Source organism: Lonchura striata, chromosome 19 (genome assembly GCF_050655825.1).
Source record: "Lonchura striata isolate lonStrDom1 chromosome 19, ASM5065582v1, whole genome shotgun sequence".
Lineage (NCBI taxonomy): Eukaryota > Metazoa > Chordata > Aves > Passeriformes > Estrildidae > Lonchura > Lonchura striata.
Window position 1 is genome coordinate 8,796,466 of NC_140721.1, and position 19,404 is coordinate 8,815,869.

Genomic DNA, 19,404 nt, shown 5'->3' on the forward strand with positions numbered 1-19,404 from the left:
ACTCACCTTCCTATGTGCCTCAGTTTCCCCCTCTGCAAAGCAAGGCAGCAGCTTCTGCCCAGCTCCCAGAGGTGCAGCCAGCACATGCTGTGACCAGGGGTATGCTGGACTGCAGGGACCACTGCTGAGGCAGCACAGAGGCCAGATGCTGCTGGAGACATGGAGTGAAGCCAGCCCGCAGCCCACCTGGCTATGAAAAGACAGAAGAACAGAGATCCCCATTTTTGACCCTCTAGAGTAATTCTCAGAATTCTATCTTCACTCTTGCCCACGTGAACAGCCACACTAAGCCTTTCCTTCCCTTTGGTGCATTTTTAATTTACTCCTGTCCTGAATGTTACCAGCTAGTATGAACAGGAGGCAAAATTTTTAAAGCCCTTAAGCATCTCCTCCTCGAACAGCAAGAGCTATTTTGGAGTCCAAGCCCTGCTGGCTTCCAATGAGCCTTGGGGTACCCAAGCACTTGTTTTTTTTTAATGGGACTTGGGTGATTCTGAAATTATTATCATGCACCTCACATTGATTTGATATACAGTGAACATTAAGTGGGAAGAAAACCTGACAATGAGAAGATTTGACAAGTGCTTAAAAGGTAAGTCCTAATTAATTTTAAATTTTGTTTTATGTAAGGCTCATTTAGGGAACACATGAAATTCTGTCATTGTCCTTTTCTGATGTGCTGATCCTGCAAGGAATATATAAACAGGAGTATGATTTAATGGGCCTAGGAAAAAGTAAGAGTACCAGTCTATTTTGAATCCAGGAAATGTTCTGTCACTGAATTTTTTCAAGCCCAAGTGAAAGGGAAAAATGATTACTGTAAAACCACAAAGTGAGAAAATGTAATATTCAAAGCGGGATACTAGTAACACATACATATAAAGCCTCCCCTGTAGTTTTGAAGAAAGGTTAACACCATTGCTAGTCACACACCTTATACCCATATAAATAAATAGTTTTTCTCCCTACAAGATCTAATCATCTGACCATTCATTCTCCTGAGTAAAGAAAGGTTAACAAGTGAGTAATTTCCACCCCAACTGTGAATTAACCAGCCCATAGCCACACTACTCCAACTGTGAGTCTGTACCATAAACATAAACAAAATGAGGTGGCTTCAAAGTGTAGGGGGCCTGATGTTTTGGAGTTTTTTCCTCTCCTGAACTTGGAACATACACACACACAACAAGTTAACAGCAACTTCCAAAACACTGGAGATGGAAACTGTTGAATCAGGGACAGGAATTTCATCAAGCGCTTTGCTATGAGCTCCAAGTACACTCTAAGTTATCCAGCCAATAGAGACTGCATCTAAAGATAGATCCTATCTTTATGATAGATTTTATGTAGTGTGGCCATCCACTCATCTCTATGAAAAGCACATGGTTATGGTAGTAGGAAATCTCAAAAAGAGGTAAACAACAGTAACTTGCCATAGAAGGCTATAAAAAATGGATTAACAGCCAATTATGTGCCAGTTTTAAGCCTTGATGCTTCTACAAACATAGAAGAAAATTAATTTCAAATGTATGCTCATGGACATCTCGGACACAAATTTTACATGAAGCATATAACTTATACATGCACATATTATTTAGCATTTCTGACTTTGGGTTTTTTTTTTTTTTCCTGCCAACAATAGTTAGGTCGTTATCACCTTTATAATGAGATGTCCATTCAAAATACAGTGCTTCACAAGATCATTAAAAGCCGATAGGCAACTATATTGTTTCAGGACTACTTCATATTTAAATCATTGCCTAAAATTACAATTCAAGCACCATCTGAATGAACAAAGCCATTCAAATGGGTACAGAACACATAAATTTACATTTACATTAATCATTCTGGCCTGATTACACACTCCTGTGCAAACAAGAAGTATTTCTGGCCTGTCACAGCATAAGAGCTACCAGGGGATACCTCAGTGATTCCATGCAAATCCTTGCCTTATAAACTTACCCTTCTTCAGATGTGAGGCTTTCCCTATATGCAGACACAGAGCACTTGTCCTGGGATCAAACCTCAGCTGTCCCTGGAATACAGCACTGGGATGGGTAATGTGAGAAAGCATAAAGCCAACAGCATGACTGTATGTACAGGAATTGTAAGAACCACTCAGAAATGCTTGGAGTAACTTGATACCAATAGGAGGAGTACAGAGAAAACACTTCCCTACAGTGAGGCTCCATCATATGACCACTCTTACAGTGGAATTTCAGAAACTGCACAATAACCAAAGCACAACACTTACTGCAGGGCATGCAGCACATAATACTGCACTTAAAGTCAAACTAAGTCACATTTGGGCTTCATGTCATTCTAATACTTTCCCTTACTTAGGCCAAGGACACAAATGAAACGCCTATGTAAAGGGCTTGGGTAGAAGTAGCTCATTAGCCTTGTGCATCTATCCAACATCATTGCAAACTGTAATTAAGTTGTCTGCACCAGCACAGAAGTAAGTACATGCCCTTTCCCAAGGCAAGCTTTGCTCTTACTAAGCTATGGAATTTTTTGGCATCTACTTTGTTTCAGCTAGTTTTTCACAGTTTAAAGGCAATAAGCAGTTTCACCTGAAATGCTCACAAAGCAGCACAAAGGACCGATGAACTATTGTAGTAAACAGTCTCATTCACCTACAGTTCTCTCCATAACCAAGAGGTTGCACAGTTTCATTTTAAAGTTTCAAAACCACTTTGTCGTGCTGAGATGAGACATTCAATCCCACATTATAATGCTGTGTGGACAGTATTGCCAAATGGAGCAAAGCATTACAATGTGAATTTGGTCAATAACATGTTAACACAGCAGAGAGCAAAACTCCATCCATGGCTTTAAGCACAAGATCCCAATGGACAAAATCCTGAGCAAGCTGCTTGAACAGCCTCTTCCTTGAGCTGGGGGGTTGGGCTACCTGATCTTTAGAGATCCTTCTTGACCTCACCCATTCTGTTAAGATTTTATATTTTCTAGGTTTGTGATAATGTACCAGGCTTGGACTGGAAACTGCACAAAAATTAACCCTTAGTTCCACATGAGGCTCCCAGGCAGTCATGAGCCATCCATGCTCATTCACAAGACCAGCTCTGGCCTTTATCACTTCCCTTCATCTTTCTCCCCATTAAACTATAAAGCCTGTTCTGGTCAAACCAAATTCTTACTTACTCTTCTGTATTTACCCAGCATCAAACTGGTATAGCAAAGTAGCTTCTGGCAGTTATCAAAATATTGTTACACCGTATGCCAGGAGGACTGACAAGAAAACAATCACTGAAAATCAAAATCTGTGTTAAAAATGATGCTCTGTTCCTTAGGATTCCAGTCGTTCTGCACATCTGTACCTTGTCTGCAATGCAGGTAATTTCATCCATTTTATTTTCCATAATGAAGTATTGATTTTGTTTGAAAAAAAAAAAATGCTATAACCACTCTACATTGCTGGCATTTTACCTGAAGAAAAATCTCTTAAACATAATCTATGTCAATTTGTGACCACTTAATTTGCGAGATGGAATTTTGCAAAGCACATAGTCCCACCACTCACAGCAGAAAACCATTCACTAACTAGATTCACCTGCAGGAAGCTCAAAGAGACTGAGCCACAAGTGAGTGGTTTCACACCTCGCCAGCTCAGCAGATGCAAACAAACTGCACACAACAAAACTCTGCTTGGCTTACAAAAATGCCAAATGGGTAATAACATGCAACTCAAAACACATAATCTCAGTATATCATAAATTGCCTGAAATCTATCCCCACAGCAGTGAAAGGCCAATTCTAACACCACCCTTCTGCAACTAAGTACTTTGAATATGAAAACAATTAAGAGCATAATTTTATTTTAACATTAGCTCATCTGATATAAATATACCTGAAATCCAAAAATTTTTGCAGAGACAATATCTTAGGTGTGAGATAATTTAAACATTTATCAAAATATGTTTGCTGCTCCAAATTCCAAAGCAAATTAAACAAGTCAGCTGAGGAGAAGTCACTGACAAAGCCACTGTGACCAGTCCACTTATGCAATACAGTAGATTCTGATAACATATTATCTTCCACAAGATGGCTGAATATTTTTCTCATTTCAAATTACTCAGTTTTGTTCAAAATGATCACTTGTTAATTCCAGGTTGGGAAACAAAGTAGGAACTGAAAAGGCAAGTAAACTCTGTTTTCTTCTTCCAGTCTGCAAATAAGAGGTAGGTGTGGAAGGCTGAGACCTCCCAGCTCCGATGTCCTGCCAAGCAGAGTCTCAAGTCACCACTGGCTTCATTTGTTTAGTACAGGTCATGTTACACTGCTTAGTTATAAATACAAAATAAGCTGAGATTTTTTTTCCCCTAAATACTTAATACATATAATACTGGGTAGTAGTTTAAAAAGAGCAAATGAAAATGTTTGCTTTCAATATTACAAATTCTGATTTCCACCCAAAAGCAGCTTGAAAAAGATCACAACTGAAAGACTAATCATGATAAGTCATCCATCATTTTCAAAAAAGCACAAAAATAAAGACCAAGTAAATCTATGTAAATGTGTACAGTTGCTTAGATGCATGCAGAGCATATCCTTCTCAATATTAAAAGCTACCTTTTTTTCTTCCTGCCAAGACTACATTTATTTGCAAGTGAGTGCCTTAGAGGTTATCAAGGGAAAAGAGTCAGTCTTACTTTAGGAAAAGAAATAAAAACTACAAATGTTAAACAAGATTAACATGGGCCATTTCAGTCAAGGTCTCAGACTTATCAACTTCCACCAACTCACCCTGTAAAAACATGCATGGCATAAGAAAGGGCTGAATACTGATCTTTTAACCACAGAACTAGAATAAATATTCAGATATTGCTAAAATCAGTGCATATCATTACCCACGTTCTCTTCATGTAACTCTCTTAAAAAGTCTGAACAGAAAAAGTCAGGGAGAATCACACATACATTTTTAACTGTCCCACCCATGTCAAAACATGTAAATTTTCCCCTCTCAGGTTCAGAAATTTCCCTGGTATCAACTTTTTAAATTCATCTATTTGAATACTTTGCACAAGACTTAAAGGTTGCATTTTGCTCCTAAATAGGCAGATCTTATGCCACCTCTAGTATCCTCTATAATAAGAACACTAAAACTTCACAGGAAAAGAAGATGAACTTCTCCTTTACAGTTACATCTCAGTCAAACATACATTCACACTCCTGAGAGAATTTGGTTCCTACTTTCTAAACAATTTGTTTTGAAAAAAATTGGGTCAAGGACAGCTTACCATCAATAACAGCCTACATCTCTCTACAATTACTGGCCAATAAGTAGCACAAGTATCTTAAAAACATTTATTCCATCACATTACCAAACAATAACTGGACCACAAAATTTTGAAAAAATCCCTTTGCCTACCCAGGCATCCCCACAAAAGCATACCTCAGAGATTCCCCAAAGGATTAATAAATGGTTTTCTGCCACCAAGCAAACTTGCCACTTCTCTCTTCTACGTGCCAACCCTGTGCTAAACAGCAGCTCTGGTATCTGCTGGGAGATCTGGTACCTCTGGTATTACTGCTGGGAGCTTCCTAAAGCAGGCTACAGATCAGAAGTATGCTTTTTAGTTTAATCTCTACTAAGCCACATTTAACAGACCAAAGTAAGGTTGTTCTGGTTGGTGAGAAAGTTTAGGCACTGCATTTCTTTGGATGTGAAAAGAAAACATTAATAACCAGTACATAATGCTTATTCTATATCAGACCACAAAAATCAGATGCTCTATTTCAATGATCAGCACAGTAAAACTTTGTGTAGTACATCTGGGACTAACAAGGGCTTGTATAGTCATGGAACTGGCTTAATCAATCTTCATTTCTTTTGTGCCATAATAGAACATTTTTGCCTGTTTTTTTTTCTTTCTTAACAAATATATCTTATCTAGACAAAACTCAGCTGAGTTGAGGGTGGGGAGAAGAGATCTTTTTACTTTGAAATGCTAACAGCAGCTTAGGGGCTTTACTCTGCTGATTCTGAACTATAATGAATGGAGATATTTCCTCACATTCCTGTTGGCTAATTCTTCCTTTACCAGCCTTCAGTTACCAGCAGATGAGAGCTGGAGTTTACTCTTGAGTTGGAAGTAAACAAAATAACAAACCCATAACTGTTTCTCATGAGAAGAGAAATTGGAGCCTTTATCCAAATATATTAAAACTCTGTAACATGCAGGATGACTAATAAAATGTGTGTTGGATAAATGAGGTGGTGTGCTAAATAGAATTAAAAAAAAAAACAAAAACAAAGGAAAGACATGTTTATAGAGAATGACCAAGGCATTGTCAAAGAATTCAGCTATCAAATAGAGATTAATTTAAGTTAAAATTCAGTAGAGGGGTAGACTGTGGATTCAAATTATTCTGCTAATTAACAATTCAGCTGTCTCTTCTAGATGATGAATGCACAATATTTATACTATCCCATAACAGACCTGCACTGGCTCTACTGCTGAAGCACACCAGTACCAGCTTGCAGGAAGAGCTATTTAACTGATAAAAGCCACATTTTTAATTTAAATACCGACTTTCACCTCAGAGTAATAGAAAACCATTCATCTGAGGGGATCTTTAATGAGTTGCATGGCAAAAGAGGAGGATTTTTTGCACTTTTCTATTTCTCAGCTCAACATGAGTGTGCACCATTGATGTTTCTTTTACATAACTGATCTTGTACCTTATCCACAGGTGATGCATCGCATCTATGTGACAGCTTTCCCAATGAACTGAAACATGGAAAATAAGGATAAACAACTATCCCATGACAAACTATAGGCAGATATCTATTTATCTTAAAAGTACAATATCTAAATCAACATTTCTCCACCACACAATGCTGCCCAGCATTACACTCTAGGTTTGATCTAGTACTTCCATTCCACCTTTTGAAACTCATTTAGTTTCTAAGCACTCCTCTCAGTTTCTGACTTGGCATCAGCCTCAGCCTGATGGGACCACATAGTAGGTTGAGGACTGACTGCATGACAGAACTGCCAGGCAAAGAAAGAGAAAATCAAGCAATGCCCCACTGGTAAGTCATGTGCCAGAAGCAGAAAATAAAGGGAAAAAAACATTTGTAGATAAACAGTAAGAGACCATCAGGAAGGAAACCTGTTCCTTCCAAGGTTTAACATGTTAAAACACTGCACAATGCTCTCATAGCCCAGCAGCAGCTGAAACACCCAGCAGCCTCGAACACAAACTGATGACACCCACAATTAAAGAGCTTATATACTTCCTTAGCCCAAACAAGTAAATTCTGCTCTCTCCACCTACTCAGCTGATTCTCACTAATTCTACTCATCCTGAACATCCACCAGCAAGTTCAGCACCATAAATGCCCATGGTGACACAAACAGGGCAGCAGAGTGCTCTGGGGAAGGGCAGGCAGGCAGCTTTAGCCATGAGGCTTCCCATCACTGCAGCCTCCTGTGGTGTCTGGACATCAGCACTCACTCCTTCTGTAACAGATGGTCACCAAATCACACTGAAAAAGAAGTCCCCACACCTCAGATATCACACACATATACACACACCCAGAAAATAAAATATTCAAGGCATTGGGAATTTTTGCCACAACATAAAGGAAACATGAGCAACATGTTTTAGATGAGTAGATATGATCTTATAAGAGGCAAAAGCCTTTACTCAGTGGTCTTCTTAGGATGCACAGGATGGCAGAAGCCATGAGAGACAAAAAAAAAAAAAAAGGTTTTAATGATAGGAGTAACTTGCCTTTGCCAGATAATCATCCAGTGTTGCAAGCCGGTCTGTTTCTCATATAAGGGCATAAACAACATGTGTTTGTCTGAGTTCATACCAAAGGAAACAGACTGCTGATCTCAGTGTCCTCAAATGATGCATGGATACATTTTAAGCACTTGTGTGTCCTATTATATTCTGAAGTCCAAAATAGACTTTTTATAACAGTATCTCCAATTTCAGGACACCTATACAGTAAACAAGTGGTCAGGGAATGAGAAACACTTATATTAATAGCAATAGCACACAATTCATAAGTAGAGGTGTCAATTATTAATATGCAAAATGGATAATTACCAAAAATACCACCACAAACTTAAAGACAACAAACCTAGTTTTATTTTTTACTCAAAACCTAAAGACAATCCAACTTATTCTGTACATCTTATCACAATTCACTTCTCGCTACATTTTTATTGGAATGACTATTTTTAAGGACCTCTCCACACTAAGAATACCTTCTGCCTCCAAGCATCCCACTGTAGTGGGATCACTACATCCCATCTAGCTTATCTGGGAATTATCCCATTCACATGGACAGCTATCTGTGTATGGTACCAAACCTATAAGCTTGCAAAGTGTCTGTAATTCTGTGTCAAGTCATCAATATACATAAACTGGAGCATCTTGAGAAAGAACCCAGAGTGACAAATACTTTTGGAATGGCTAAATTTAAACATTTCAGGTGATTAAGGTCTCATCCTTTACACATGCAGAATTTTTTCCAGCATTCAGAAATAATGACCATTTCAAACCAAAGAACACCAAAAAACCCTCAGAGATTTTAAAATTAGTGATGCTAGACACATGACCTACAATTAGGTCATTTAAACACCCAGCCCTGTGAGCAAACTAACTGCTCGACTTTATTCTATTTATAATTTAATAGCTTTACAATTTAAATAATACCTTTCTCCCTCAACCACTTCACTGCTTACCACCAAATCTTTATATTAGTACTGGAAGAGACAGGAAAGATAACTTGTTAGCATTGACTCCAGATGTTCAGGGGTCTAATAAAGCATTACCCAGAAATCAGGCTAACTACATGACATAGACCCAATGCTTGGAATAACCCTGATCCCACTTTATTTTCCTGGACTCTCCATATATTTTTATATACTCTCCAAAGACAAGGCTAGGCTCATGTTCCTGCTATGTATTGCATGCACTGGTGGCTCAATGCATGCATTATCCCAGACTGTCCTCCATTCAGGTTTAACTCCTATGCACTAAAAGGAATCACAGAACATGTTGAGTCTGAAGAGACCCACAAGGATCACTGAGTCCAACCTCTGGCCCAGCACAGACCATCCCTAAGAGTCACACCATGTGCCTGAGCATTGCCCAAACACTCCCTGAGCTCTGCCAGCCTTGGTGCTGTGACCACTGCCCTGGGGAGCCTGTTCAGTGCCCAGCCACCCCCTGGGGAAAGAAGAACCCATCTCTAACATCCAGCCTTAACCTCCCTGACACAGCTTGGGCCATTCCCTCAGGTGCCATCGCTGTCACACAAAGCAGAGATCGGTGCCTGCCCCTCCTCGTCCCCTCCCCAGGGAGCTGCAGACTGCCCTGAGTGCCCCTCAGCCTCCTCTTCTGCAGCTGAGCAGAGCCAGAGCCCTCAGCAGCTCCTCACAGCTTCCCCTCAAGCCCTGCCCTGGCCTCTCTCCAGCAGCTCGATCTCCTCCTCACACTGTGGTGCCCAAAGCTGCCCCAGCTCTGAGGTGAGGCCGTCCCAGGGCAGAGCAGGACAATCCCCTGATGGCCCCAGGGGCACTGCTGGGCCTGGAGCCCCAGGACAGGGATGTCCCTGCTGGCTCTGACCCCCCTGGCCACCAGCCAGGACCCCCAGGTCCCTCTGTGTGCTGCTGCTCTCCAGCATCTCCTTCCCCAGTCTGTACACACAGCCAGGGCTGCCCCAGGGCAGGCGCAGAATCCAGCACTTTTCCTTGTTGGATGCAGTTATAAAGTATTTTGAAATTAGGGGAAAAAAAAAAAAAATCAAGACAGTAATGTAGCAAAACAGTATTTGTATCAAGTCCTCAAGCAGGTTACTTGTGGCACCTCTCCCAGCAGCATGAGACAGTTTAACCAAGGAAGCAGAGACACTTTGGTGTGAGGGAAGCTGCTCATTTTGCAGCACACAGGGAGATGAAGGCAGGAGTTTTTCAGATGAGCACAGTTCTCTGCCCCACAGAGCTACCACTTACAGAGGCATATATAAAAGAAAAATAATGCAATGATGAAGCCACACACAGTTATTATATTTACATGCATCAACACACTGCACAGCTTCTGAACAGGCGAGAATCATTGGCACCAAGGAATATTCAAGCCAGACACAGAGACACTGAGCTGGAAGGGACTCACAAAGATTATTGAGTCCAACTCTTAGGTGCATGGCTAGTATGAGGGCTGAATCCCCAACCCTGGTGCTATTAGCACCATGCCCTAACCAACACAATCAAAAAACCACCAGAATGGTGATGACATCAACAGCAAAAACATTAGACACATGCAAATCTTCAGCATGCCACTAAAAAAGACATGGATCACTCCTCCACTGGGGTGCCTGGCAGAGCCTGCTGAAATCAGTAGGCCTGCACTGACAAAAGCAGAACACCAGGAGCACAGTCCCCAGTGTAACTGCTTAGCAGTTCTACTATTATTTATTCCTAGATGACCTCTCTTAATGCAACTGTGCATAAAATATCTCATGCCTAACTTAAAGTTATAATTAAGAGTATTTTTCTTCTAGCTCAGTTCAGCCCACTATTTAATTCACTACTTGTCTCACCTTTTCACCATGTTAGCTGCTGTCTTGCTTCTGGCCATCAGAATAGCCTCAAAACTGCTGTTCTCTGTACCAGAAAATATTGCTATTGTAACAGAAGCTAAATTAAAACACTTGTGTCATGAACAAGGGCAAGAGTGTGAGAGAGCGGCAAAAGGCCAGATAAAAAGGGAGATTTGTTACTTTTCCTTCCCAAGGGGTTTAAAAAAACATGCAAGATTAAAAAAAAAAAAAAAAAACAAAACAAAAAACTGTTCCAGCCCTTTTCCCTGATGTATGACAACATGAAAGAGACCCTCCAAATCACAGGAGGCTATGTAAAAACTCTGGTTTCTTGCATGACTAACATAAGAATATTGATGATGATGTCATTGTTACCCCTTTGGATCACATCTGTCCTACAAATCATTATTTCTTACTGGCAGCCTTGCAGCATGAGTTTAAACTCTGTTTAAAGTCTCACTGGGGAAAATGTAGGTGATGTAGTAACTGTTGTCTTTGCTATCTATTCAGAAAAGATTAGCAGGGATGTGGACCACCTCCCTCTTTCATTCCCCTGAGGGGTTCTTTGCCCATGGGGTGTGTGGGAGATTTGTCTTGCACCCCTATAAAAAGCAGTTGACTTTTGAGCATATTTACTTTTTAAAGGAGGAGGAAAGAGAAACAGTGAGGTTGTAAATCTACAGAGTTACATCTCCCAGAGACCCTCATCTTTCTTATACACATGATGTTGATCAGAGAAGATCCGTGGGGCAGGAGGGACCTTGTTTGCCACAGGGCATGCAAAAGCACTCAAGAGAAATCGTTTCAGTGCTGTCTCAAGAATGACACAAACAAGGTTCCCCTGCATCTCTACTGTCTACAAAAATAACAAAATTAACAAAAGGGAAATAAAGAGAAGTTTCCCATGCCAACAAATACTTCCACAAACATCTGTTGTTCCTGATCAGTGAGATTCCATGGAAGGTAAGGAAAGATTGATACTCAGGGTGTATTATGTTAAAAGACAACACAGCAATCAGAGACAATACAAAACTGTCAGGTGCTGCATCCAAATGCTGGACAAGGTATCAAACCCCAGAGGGGTTATCTTACTGCCCTGACCCTTTCACAGCTCTCTAACATTGAAATTGTGAAATGTAATGTGAAACAAAAAGACAACATGATCGTCCCTGAAGTTTAAAAAATATTAAAAAAAAAAATAATAATCCCAAACAAACAGAAAAAGCCCCATGAAACTCCAGTCTATGCATTAAGAGTGACAGATTAAAGACTTCATTGTTGACAGTAAGAGTGACATTTTAAGCATGGGAGAGGAAGCAACTAGACCTTCAAAAAATCAGCAGCAACTTTCAATTACAATGAAACAACACATAAAACTAGAAGCTTGAGAGTGAGGACCCTTTAATGCCCTGTGGAGTATTCAGGGACAGCAGTAAACAAGGTGCTGATACAGTTTACATTGCAAACAATGTTAGTGGAAAGCCAAATCAGAGTGAAATTTCAAGGCATGAAGTTTAAGATAAAGGGCTGTAATCAAATTACACCACAAATGGGTCCATTCATCTGTAAGCATTTTAACAGAGAGCACAGAATTACAGTTTGAAATAAAACAAATTAATTTGCTTTTATATTAAATATCTATTCATTATTTTCCTAGTGCCAAAGAAAATTTCCCACCTTAATACAAGAAAGAATGTGGGGAGAAAACTGAAATACTAATTATCAGGCAGGAAAAACAAGAAGAGTTTGAATTGTGTTATTTACATTCTCATTCCTCTTTCTGAATAGCATGAAGTCAACAAACTAAGTGAAGACAGAAGAATCTGCAATTGCAATTCAAGTTGTTTTGTGCAAAAGGCCTAGCACCTTATATATATATATATATCCAATAAACTGGCCACAGTGTTTTCTTTCCTCCCCCTAAATAAAAAAAATATGATTCTCAACAGTGCCTTCAGTGCCTTCGAGTACGTTTTTCTTTTTCCCTAAACCTATCACAATTCAAATGCCTCAATACCACAATATTAAAGTGCAAAGGATGCATCGCCCCTCGTCCTCCCCCAGTTTGGCAGCGCTGGAAAAGCACCTTTTAAACCAAGCGGCGCGTGGAGGACCCGCTCTTTTTGTAAGTGCTGCAGGGAACAACAATCCGGGAGGGGAGGGGGGGGATAAAAAACAACAAACCAAACCAAAACCCAATAAAAAAAAAGGAGAGCGAGAGAGGGGGAAAAAACCCACCAGCAGCACTCGTGCTGCTCCTCGGGCTCCGTCGCTGCCTTTGTTGTCCGGCGGGCGCCCCGAGGCTGCGGCCGGGCCCCCACCTGCTCCCATTCATCCGCCGGGCAAGCGGGAGGCGCACGGGGGCTGCCCCGAGCCTGCACGGGGGCACCCCGAACTCCAGCCGCCATCCTCGCCACCGGCTCCCGCTCCTGGGATGGGGGTGTGCGTAGGGAACAGGCAGGTGTTCCCCTCACCTCCCCAAAAATGCCTGTCCTCTGGCGGGGAGGGCGGCCCCCCTGACCCAGCAGCAGCAAGGAGGGTGCCGTCACCCACCCCGGCACCCTGCCCCTCGGCAGGAAGGAGGGTGACCCCTACCCCAACGTTGTCCCCTTGCAAGGAGGCTGTCCTCCATTCCTCCATCCCAGGACCCTGCTTTACATAGATATTTTTCTCCCCCCAAGGAGGAGAGCACCCATCAGCCCACCCCCTTTCCAAGGAGGTTGCCCTGCTCACTCGCAAGGCAGATGCCCCCACTCCACCCCTGGGGGAGCAGGAGGGTGCCCTGCCAGCACCCAGGGTACGCCCCCGACACCGGGTCCCCTCGCAGGGAGGACACCCGCCCTCCCCCGCGCTGCCCCATCCCCAGCACCTACCTCGTCTTAGAGGACAGGAAAGCAAGTTTGATTAATCCATAGGTAAACAACTGGATGCTCTCCTTGGCTATGCTGGCCACTCTGAGCCTGTGCTCTAGGATGTGCAGTTCCATCTTTTCCTCTTTCTCATTTGTAGTTCATCTATCCCTGGGGTTTATGTTGTGTTTTTGAATGGGGAGGGGGAGGGGGGGGCTGTTATTGTCGGTGCCTTCTTTCTTTTTTTTTTTTTTTTAATTTTTTTTTTCTCCCCTCCTCGCTTCTCTCTGTCCCTTCCCAGCTCCGGGGGCAGGAGCGGGGGGTGAGGGAGCAGAGGGTGCAAAAGTTGGAGCGGCGGGGAGGCCGGCGGGGCGCGGAGCAGCGGAGCCCGGAGTGCCGAGCAGCTGGTGCTCGCTGGAACAAACAACTTGCCACTCAAGCCCGGCCCGGCGCGCATGCGCCGCGCCCCGCGGCATGCCGGGACTTGTAGTCCTCGCCGCCGCCGGGGCCGCCCCGCCCCTGAGGGCGCCCGCGCGGCCCCACACCCCACCCGCCCTCAGGGGCGGCCTCGACCGGTCACTAAAACAAAATAAAGCATTAAAGCCAGAATCAACGCTGCTAAGGGTGTTGTTTTGGTTTGGTTGTTTTTCTTTGCACCTAGCGGCTTGATGGAAAATCTTCCAGAGTCCAAAAAACTAACAGGAAGGAGAAGTTTATGTCAAACTTTTAGAAGTTTTCATGAACAGCAAGGAAATACTCAAATCTTTGCCTTGTTAATTCCTTCATGTGGCAGATGGGAAATCCTTGTCTATTTCAAATAATGTGGGAAAAAACCGTTCACTTTGCATATGAGTGTGACAGAGGTAAGATCGCCGCTGTCAAGAACACAAAACCATTACAATGTGTGTTGTAATGCTGGAAGGGAGAACAGCTGGAAGGGATTTTTGTCCTGTTTGTCCCCATTCTTGCCCCACTCCAAAACACAAGGAGGCTGCATGGAGGTAGAAGGGATGGGCCTCCAAAGCAGTCCCAGAAATGGGACTTTGTCGGAATCTGAGGTATTGATGATTCTGAGATTGTAGAAAGTCTCTGTCTGTCAGCCCCCTGCCAAAGCAGAAGCCATAATTGGCCTGTGCTGGTTTCCAGGTTGTTTATTCTGTTTATCTCTCACATGTTCTGCTGCCCTGCCCAGCTCTGTCCTGCAGGGCAGCGTGTGGGGCTCTGCCCTCAGTGGGATGTTACAAACATTAAATACCAGAAACTCCCTGGGCTGGATTTACAATAACGTGCCAATATCTGTCACCTACGTTGGACAGTGTGTCCCCAGCCTGAACCAACAGAAAAATGCCAACAGCACAGTGAAACCTGGAGGGCATGGAGAAGGAGAAAAAGGACAAGGCACACCCAATTTCCTACATCTTGTCCCCTTTGGACCCCTAATCAAGAATCCTAAAATTTTACTTTTGCGCCCGTGCCACACTTAATTATTACTTATATCAAACCTCAGAGCTTGTAATTGATCCTGTAAGATTGAAAACTCTTTTCCATGGACAGAGATCACAGACAGTGTCTCTGGGGGCTCTGTCCAGGGGGGTTCCTGACCCCTGCCAGGGTCCCAGACCTGCCAGAGGGAAGCTCTTGATTCCCACAGGACTGGGCAGGCCCAGGGAGTGTGAGCACCTCTGCACTGCACCACTGACACAGCAGTTAAATTCAGTTAAATTAAACAGCACAGCAGTTAAATTCAGCCTCGGGGTGCTCAGAAAACAGGGCTTAGGCAATGAAACTGGTTCAGGTTGTGCACAGGGGTCCCCTTGACTTCAGATCACACTGATTCTGCCGTGAACACACCACCAGCACCTAGTCACTATAGCCCTTTTATCCAAAAGATTTCAAACAAGCTGTATGAAGAACACACCACCAGCACCTAGTCACTAGGGCCCTTTTCACCAAAAGATTTCAAAGAAGCTGTATGAAGACCATCAAGAGAGACCTTTCTGTTCTACACAGGGAAACGGAGTCATGGGATGTGTCCGAGGCCCCAAGATGAGAGCTCAGCCAGCAAAGCCATACTCCAAGTGACTCCTCTCCCCTACAGAGCAAGAAGAGCTTTTGCAGTTGTAAGTTAAGTTTTTAGGGTCTGTCATGTTGCAGAAATCCCATGTCTGGAGACAGGCTTCCAAAACTAGGATTCCCAACCCCTTTCTGCTCTGTTGATTATCACGGGATGGCTGTATTTTTGCCCTGAACATGTCTGTTCTTCCTCTGTCTGTGGCCATAAACCTGAAAGGCTGTCTTAATTTTGCTCTATCCAAAAAGGAAAAACTTGAAATTCAAGGCATTCATATTGATAGTTTGTCAAAATAATTTAGAAGAAATGCAACCAACATATCAAATGCAACCAACGTATCAAATGTCTACTTTGTTTTTAAGAAACCTTTAAAAAACGAGTTTTTTTTCATGGCCTCACAGTTCAGATGACTCTAGGCATTGCATTTTAGGAAGCTGAAGAGGATTTTTAATCTGCTTCCCTGCCAGTTGAAGGTCTTACACTTCAAAGCTCTGAATGTGTCTGTGCCCAGCTACAAAAAATGCCTGCAACTTCATCTACAAATCACAGAGATACCTGTGCTCCTCTGGGACAATGGAGACCACAGAGTCCAGAAGAAAACAGCCAGGGACAAAATACACAGACACTATCTTGGTTGCTGGGATCTTCCAGAGGAAATCAGACAAATGTAGCCTGAATCATTTATAGGAAATTCTGCAAAACTTTCCTCTTTTAAGAGATTTTTCCATCGTAGTCAGGACACCATTCACAACATCAACTCTTCCTCTTCCCACACAGAGAAAAATATGTTGCCCCCCAGCAGAGCTTTCTCAACCCAGAGAGTCCAGACACTCCAGGAAGGCCACCAGGGATTATGCTATTACAGACTAATTACCACAGAAAATGCTTACATGAAACAATGAGAAAGCTAGAACAGACTCAAAGGTAAAATCAGTGGGAACCTTTTGAACAAACAACTCATCAGAGACTTTGTTCTGCCTGCAGGGAAGGGGAAAAGGAGGCCCTGAGTTAGTCATCTCTATTTACTAAAAAAAAAAAAAAAAAGAATAGTCAAGCAAACAAGCAAAAAAAAAAAAAAAAAAAAAAAAATTTCCCCCCCCCCCCAAAGAAACACAAAAAATACTTCTTCATTTTCTTCATTTTGTGAGTTTACATCTGGTGCTCTCCGAAATGGCAAAGTCTTTTCTGGGCCTGTTCAGCTGCTACAGTTTTCAAAGTTTTCCAAGGAAGGCCTCCTAAGGTGGAAGGCCTTCTTTGAGGTAGAAACTCTGACCTCATGGCTACTGTGAACCTTCACACAGTTGACTGTAGGAAGCATTAGGAAAATATAAACCCCTACCAGCACTCAATAAAAATTTTCTACGCATGAAAAATATGTCTAGCTCAGCACAGGCAAATTTTTAAAGAGCAGGCAACCTGGCAATTAGCCAAAATACTAATAAGGGCCCCACTCCTCCAGTTGACATTAGTATTCAAATCTCTCCCTCCCTTGTTGCCAGGTACATCTGGGAGATTCTACGCAGGGAGCAGCCTAGAATGTGTTGTTAGTATACATAACATACTATAATATTTTTTTAATTACTGCAGCTTCAAGTTTGCCATATTTTTGCAGCTTGGGAGGACTCAGTTGGCCCAGGCCAGCCACAGAGCAAAGACCTGTCGTGCAAGATGATGTAACTGCCCATTTTTACTAAAACCAAAACTCATTCCCTGCCCACGCAGCTTGCAGTGTCCACAGCACATGCCGGGCGGGCAGAGCTCAGGAATGGGGAGCTCGAACACAGGCAGAGGAGATAGCAGCAAAACAAATCTCACCAGGCTCTCTGAGTCATGTCCTGCCTGGATGGCAAGCATAAGTCATAAGCAGATGAGATTTCTAAGTGCTCTGGGTCAGATACTGCCCATAACACTAAGCAGAATTTGGGGGTTGAAGCCTTGAGGCCAGAGGTGGTGGGATTTCTCCAGTAAAAAAATGGAGACTGTACTTAGACCAACAGGGACTTCTCAGATATCCTGGCTTCTGCTCATGATCACAACAACCTTCTAACTGATGAGTAGTGCAAGAGCCATCTCCTGCTCACCCTGGAGCACTGTTTATCTGGGAGTGAGGTCCTCAGGAGGAACGGATTATTTTATGAAAAACTTGAGCTCTGCATTTTTGCCTTGAGCATTTCTCTCAGCGGCAACTAAGGTACAGTTCACCAACAGCTCTCTGAGAGACTCTGCTCTTCTGAGTCTGAATTTTGTCTGAGAGCAAAATTTCTCATAAACTACAGAGAAGTTCACCACCCAAGTGTCTGCATGCATTTTGCACACTGAAACATTCACCAACAATCAGCTTCAGCAAACAGAAATTGAAAATATGTAGAAATAGTTTAGGTGAAAGGAATGTAATTACGCACTGTGACGAACAGTTCATGAAGGTCAGCACTGCACACAGAGGGAAAAAAAAGGAGAATCATGCCATCATGTTTTATGCAGTTACTACAAATCACAGCAGATATTTCAGTATTATTTTATTTAGATGGTGGAAATCGTTCTTAAATAATTTGAAGTCTTTTCTGATATAATGAAAAAGCCCAAAATTACTCTATTTAATTATCAAAGATGAAGTTATGGTAGCCTTTTCCAGATGGAACTTAACATGCAGTATCTAACTTTTTGGCAATTAAACCTCATTTTCAAAAATAAGTATAATATAGATTAAATTATCTTTCATGATTTGTATGACATTGCACTGCTGCAAATCTAACATTTTGCTGGTAGAATTATGCTCTTCTTTCAAAAAGATCTGAAGTTCAACAGCATCTTGACCTCTGACTAGAGCTTGTAACAGCTGCCAGGACCTAGAATAGTAGATAATAAAAGCCTAATGGGAATGACGTAATGGCAATACCCTGGATAAATATGCCCAAGGCAAGATGAATCCAGTGTCACAGTTGTTTGTACTAGCATTTGCTTTTCTTCAGTAAATGGAGCATATTTAGTTCTTAGCACATCTGTAGCTCTGGTGTGAAACCAGGGTCAGTGTGCATTTCTGTGGTCCCTGTCAGACCCAGTAGATAAGGGATACAGCAGTTTGTTCCAGCTCCTAAGCTGTACTTTTGAGTGCAGACTCTGTTTAAAGGTTTGAGAACTGGAGGTACCTTCAGGTCAGCTGCTGATTTTGACCAAAAGGGAAGCCACAACATTTCTTAGCAGCCACAACCAGTTTGCACCGAGATGGAAGTTACTAAGTAACTATAATTATCTGGGAACTCCTTGCTGAAGTTAAACAGGCCTTTTCGACCCAGGAACGGTAATGCTTCTTTAGGCAAACACGTAAACAAAGGCACAGAAAGGCAGGCAATGATTCAAGATCAGTTATTATCATTTTGGAAGTACAATTCATAGGCCACTGCTTGATCCTGAAACCACTACAAGGTTGTCTGAGGCAGACAGACAGGATGGGTTTACAAGCTGCTTATACTTCAGGGACTTCTGCTATACTTCTTAAGGCAAAAAGATCAGTTCTTTAAGAACAATCACGTGTAATATATTAAAATGAAAATAAAAATGTAGAAAGGGGGAGGGGGAAAGTTTCCCAAATGATAGTTTCTGAGCTTGCTTATGGAAAATTACTCATTTATTAAAAAGAGCAATTTATCAGACTAATTTCTTTCTAGCAACCAGAGAACTTTCAAAACTTGATTGCAGTTAATATGCCAGTGTTTCAAAGCATTTTATTCAACTATCAAATAGGATAATGAAGACTTTATTTTACTGTTGAGGTACAAAGTGGGCTGAGCAGGTAGCAGGGGTGCAGATGAGACTATGCTGTGCTTCAGCTCCTCAGAGAGGCCAAGTCCTGCGGGAGAACTGAGGGGAGCCAGAACAGTCAAAGAATGTGCAGA

At 42.3% G+C, this 19,404-nt stretch overlaps 1 protein-coding gene across 5 annotated transcripts in view; it reads right to left on the bottom strand.

Moving 5' to 3' along the window:
- Positions 1-13,897, bottom strand: part of CASTOR2 (cytosolic arginine sensor for mTORC1 subunit 2) — a 117,386-nt gene extending 103,489 nt beyond the window's left edge. Inside the window, exon 1 of one of the 5 annotated variants that reach the window (XM_077787479.2) lies at positions 13,465-13,897. In XM_077787479.2, the coding sequence (XP_077643605.1) occupies positions 13,465-13,577 (113 nt within the window). In that variant the 5' untranslated portion in view covers positions 13,578-13,897. Of the gene's footprint in view, positions 1-6; positions 1,949-12,829; positions 13,414-13,464 lie in introns of those variants that run through there. The other 4 variants (XM_085557615.1, XM_085557618.1, XM_085557612.1 and 1 more) reach the window with 4 other exon arrangements.
- Between the last annotated feature and the right edge of the window lie 5,507 nt (positions 13,898-19,404).